The following is a 4,113-nucleotide window of genomic DNA, read 5'->3' as shown; positions in this document are numbered from 1 at the left end:
AATTAGGTACCAAAATAATAAGTACCTAAAAATTCAATATTAACATTGATGTGATCATCTCTCTAAATGTCAAAAAATAAAAACCATATCTCAATTTTCAAGTGCTAGCAGATGTATGTGTACGTGTGTATGTTCGCGCTATGAACATGTATATATGCAAACTGACCTGATCCTCAAAAACCATGTAGACAAATGAGATTATTAAACACATGAATCTCTGCAAATTTATCTACATTGGTAACTTTTTTGTGTATCCAATCACCTGGAAAAAACATGTTTAGTGTGGAGAATGAGAAATAAGATCATACATCTAAAAATAAACAAAATGAAAAAAATAATTCAATTAAAAAAAAAAGAATTCTAATCTCACCTTTGTAAATTGTAATTAAGAGTTAGAGGATGAAGATGGAATATTTTTGTTTATCAAAGAAAGAATTTAGTTGTAAACAAAATTTTTTTGTACATGTATTGTGTAAACTATCTACATTTAATGGTTTCATTAGAACTTTTATAGATGTGCTTTTTTTTTTCGCTCTTGATAACGTTACATAAAGTTGAACATGACAAAAAACTGGTTCTGAACGGTACAAGCTGACAAAATCAAATGTTTGACCTTGTGCTTTATTTATTGTCATTACGAACCATGGTCTTATTGGAAATTGAGCTCTTTTGAATGGAATTAAGGATGCGTTTGATTACAAGTAGGAAAATTACATGGAAAGAAAATGAATTCCAAGGAACTGAATTACCTAGAAATTGTTTTCATGGAAATTGTAAATTATTGTGTTTGATTGTATAAATTTTTCACATGGAAAATGTTGAAGTAAAAGTATTTTTTGATATTCGTTTGACTTTGTTTTACGTGGAAATTGTCAATTTCAGGGATATCCTCTTTTACAATTATTCCTAAAATTTGTTCCCATTGCCAACAATTAAAAAAAATAAAAAAAGCAAAAAAAAAATAAAAAAAAAGGTGGAAAACCAAAAACCACCTATCCCCTAGGAAAAAAAAAGGTGGAAAATCACGCTTTAAGGTGTTGTACCTAGAAATTCATGGAAAATCAATTCCCTGGAAAATTTTGTCAATCAAACATGCCAAAAGTGGAAGTTGGAATTCGAATTCCAAGTTCCATGGAAAATTTCGTGCAATCAAACGGGGCCTAAGTTTCAATCATTTTTCAGAGGTATAAAATGAATCCTTGGTAAGAAGACATACTTTCCACAATATTCGCCAGATATAATTTCAGCAAGAATTACGTTCTTTTCAAATTTGCGACAAGTAAGGCGTGTCCTATTACATAACCCTTCAGAAGGATTGATATTTCGTAATAACATCACAGGACAGTTTACTTTAAGTTTCAATTCATGTGGTGGACTGTCATTTGAAGTCAAACTATTTAAAAAATCTTTCTGTACACTCTGTTTCGATTTGTCAATTGCTTCATCAAAACTATAATACGTATAAAGTTGACCAGGAATTTGTTCGAGTAGAATTCTGTTAATATGATCAACACATTCATTCGTAGGCGTAAGAATCACTCGATTTGCCATCGTATCTAGATTATCAGCATATGCTTCTATATTCGGAAAAACATGATGTATTAATTCTTTCAAAGATGTAATTTCTTCCTCAAGTGGTAAAACTATATTGTCTGGAAGTTTGATACATCTACAAGTATGTTCTTGTTCGGTTCCATCTCCAATTCTTAACAAGTAATGACAAAATGTGGGATCAAACTTTGCCCTCATATTTTTGACTACTGATAGATGGAAATACAAAGGCCATAGGTAAGAGTAAACTAAGATAGCTTTCATAATGTCTTCCTTTTTTCCTTTTGGTACAACTGGTAGAACTTGTCGAAAATCTCCCCCGAGCACTATCACTTTTCCACCAAAGAGTAAATTACAATTAGTAATATCTCTAAGCATTTTGTCTACAGTTTCTATAGCACAACGATGTATCATAGGTGCTTCATCCCAAATGATTAACCTAGATATTTTCAACAAATTTCTTAAAGCTGATTGCTTGCTAACATAACAACTGATTTCACCACCTATTTCTAAAGGAATTTTAAATCTTGAATGAGCAGTTCGACCTCCAGGTAATAAAGATGCAGATACTCCAGATGATGCTATTGTTAGAGCAATTAGATTTTGAGACCTTACACCAGCGAGAAGTGATTTATATGAAAAAGTTTTCCTGTCCCACATGGATCGTCAATGAAGAAAGCACCACTTGATTTTGATTTTACTCTTTCCATAATCATATCATATGCAAATTGTTGTTCTTTATTTAATCTTGATGTAGAAGCAATGTCCTCTTCGACATCGAAGTGAATTGTCTCATATTCAATCATTCTCTTCAACCTTTCATTTTCATCTATACTCACATTGAATGACACCATTCCATAGTCATTTATATTTTTACCCAACGTTTCTAAAATAGAAATGGTGTCCTCTAAAGCACGCACTTCAGCTGCCTCCACAGATATATTTTCATGTACATAATCATCAATCATACAAATCCTAAATTTGTCCCACAACAACTTCGGATTATTAGCGTTAGAAAGAGTAAGCAATGTAGTGAATAGACGTCTTAAAGAAGTAGGCATTTCATACAGAATAGCTTCAGATAAATATTCTTCACAATGATTGTCTCCACTTAATAAAGCATGTAGAAGTGCTGCTTTTCGATAGGTAGCAACAGTTAGCCCATTGACAGTTCGTAAATCATTAAATGATGTTGGTCCTCTAATATGATTTAGAAGAATATGAAGAAAGTATCGTTCTCTTTCAGATGGATTAGCTGTAACAATTCATCCTACAACAATTTGTTTCTTTCTAACAATCCAAATTTTTTGTTTTGAGTTCCAGACAAAGTGTGATGGAAAATCTCGATATAACAATGTTCTAGCAAATTCATTTATTTCATTCATGTAAAAAAATTCAGTCAACATAGTTCTTTTCGTATTTTCATTCCAAAGAATAGTAGATAAATCATCATGATCATTATATGTAATTTGTTGATTATCTTCAATGTGAAGTTGTAAAGAATAAACAGGTGGATGTATTTCACACAAATTGAAAGAGAAAATCCTACACATAGCTTTAGGAGGGGATATCCATCTAGCAGATTGATAAGCTAATATTTCATTAATTTCCTTATTCGTTTTATTGGTACCAATACACATATTTGTATAAATATTTTACAGTTTTTATAGAAGAACATATTTCAACATTGATGTGACAGTCAAATTTCGCACTTAAATAAGGATTATATGCTATGACCTAATGATTATCTAACATGTGGCCTCTAACTTTAATAGAAATACCATTATCTTGACGCCTATACAATGGGTATGTATTATAACCAAATATAGTGGTATTATAAAAATCCCTCGAATATTTATTTTTACAACCTTTATTTGTCTCCATACATACATTTTTGGGATTTAGATTTCCGTAAGGACCATGTATATTATGTTCACAATAATAGAATGAAGATGCGAATATTTATTTTTGTCAGGAATCTCACAGAACACTAACTATCAACTTATTCAGCACAAGAGATTTTATAGGCGCAGTTAAAAATCAACAATAGATGTGCATGAGGAAGACCTCTTTTTTGAAATTCAATTACATATATGTGAGTAACAATTGCACCTAATAAATTTTTCTTATATAAATCGTTCTTTAATTCTTTCAATTTTGCTCTAAATACATGTGTAATTAAATCTGGTCGATTTTGAATCTCATCATTGTGTTTCAATTCTTCCTTAATTTCAGGCCAATTTGGATTACAAGTTATAGTTAAAAACATATCTGATTTTCCATAACGTTGTACCAGAGCCATTGTATTCATGTATCTCCTTAACATATCTCTAGGCCCACATGTAACAAATTGTGGTAAAACAAACTTTCTTCCAGTTTTAGAACCCCTTGTTTCTCCATTTTGAACTCTATCTACAATGTCTTGATAAAGTTCAGCACAAATTCTTTTTTGATTATTACGAAAATAATCTAATCTAGTAGTTTCAATCTTAACATACATATCTACAACATATTGTTGAAATAGTCTACCACTGTGAAGCAATAAATACTTACCAGGAAGCC

At 31.0% G+C, this 4,113-nt stretch overlaps 1 protein-coding gene across 1 annotated transcript; it reads right to left on the bottom strand.

The window, feature by feature from the left end:
• Window positions 1–258: 258 nt before the first annotated feature.
• On the bottom strand, window positions 259–3,191 carry LOC111391357. Its single transcript, XM_023016556.1, has 4 exons — window positions 2,905–3,191; window positions 2,210–2,751; window positions 1,217–2,132; window positions 259–262 (listed from the first exon to the last, which is right to left on the bottom strand). Exons 1-4 carry the CDS (start codon window positions 3,189–3,191, stop codon window positions 259–261), a joined length of 1,749 nt encoding a protein of 582 aa, XP_022872324.1.
• Between the last annotated feature and the right edge of the window lie 922 nt (window positions 3,192–4,113).

The sequence above is a fragment of the Olea europaea genome, unplaced genomic scaffold (genome assembly GCF_002742605.1).
Source record: "Olea europaea var. sylvestris unplaced genomic scaffold, O_europaea_v1 scaffold784, whole genome shotgun sequence".
NCBI classification, from domain to species: Eukaryota; Viridiplantae; Streptophyta; class Magnoliopsida; order Lamiales; family Oleaceae; genus Olea; species Olea europaea.
This window is presented reverse-complemented; position numbering and strand designations above follow the sequence as displayed.

What these genes read in the sequence shown, in the direction of transcription:
- LOC111391357 (XM_023016556.1), bottom strand. Translation starts at nt 3,191, where the DNA reads ATGTGTATTGGTACCAATAAAACGAATAAGGAAATTAATGAAATATTA. An exon ending in AATGAATTTGCTAGAACATT is followed by an intron (nt 2,752 to 2,904) that starts GTTATATCGAGA and finishes AAATCATATTAG; the next exon opens with AGGACCAACATCATTTAATG. An exon ending in TTTCTTCATTGACGATCCAT is followed by an intron (nt 2,133 to 2,209) that starts GTGGGACAGGAA and finishes CTCTAACAATAG; the next exon opens with CATCATCTGGAGTATCTGCA.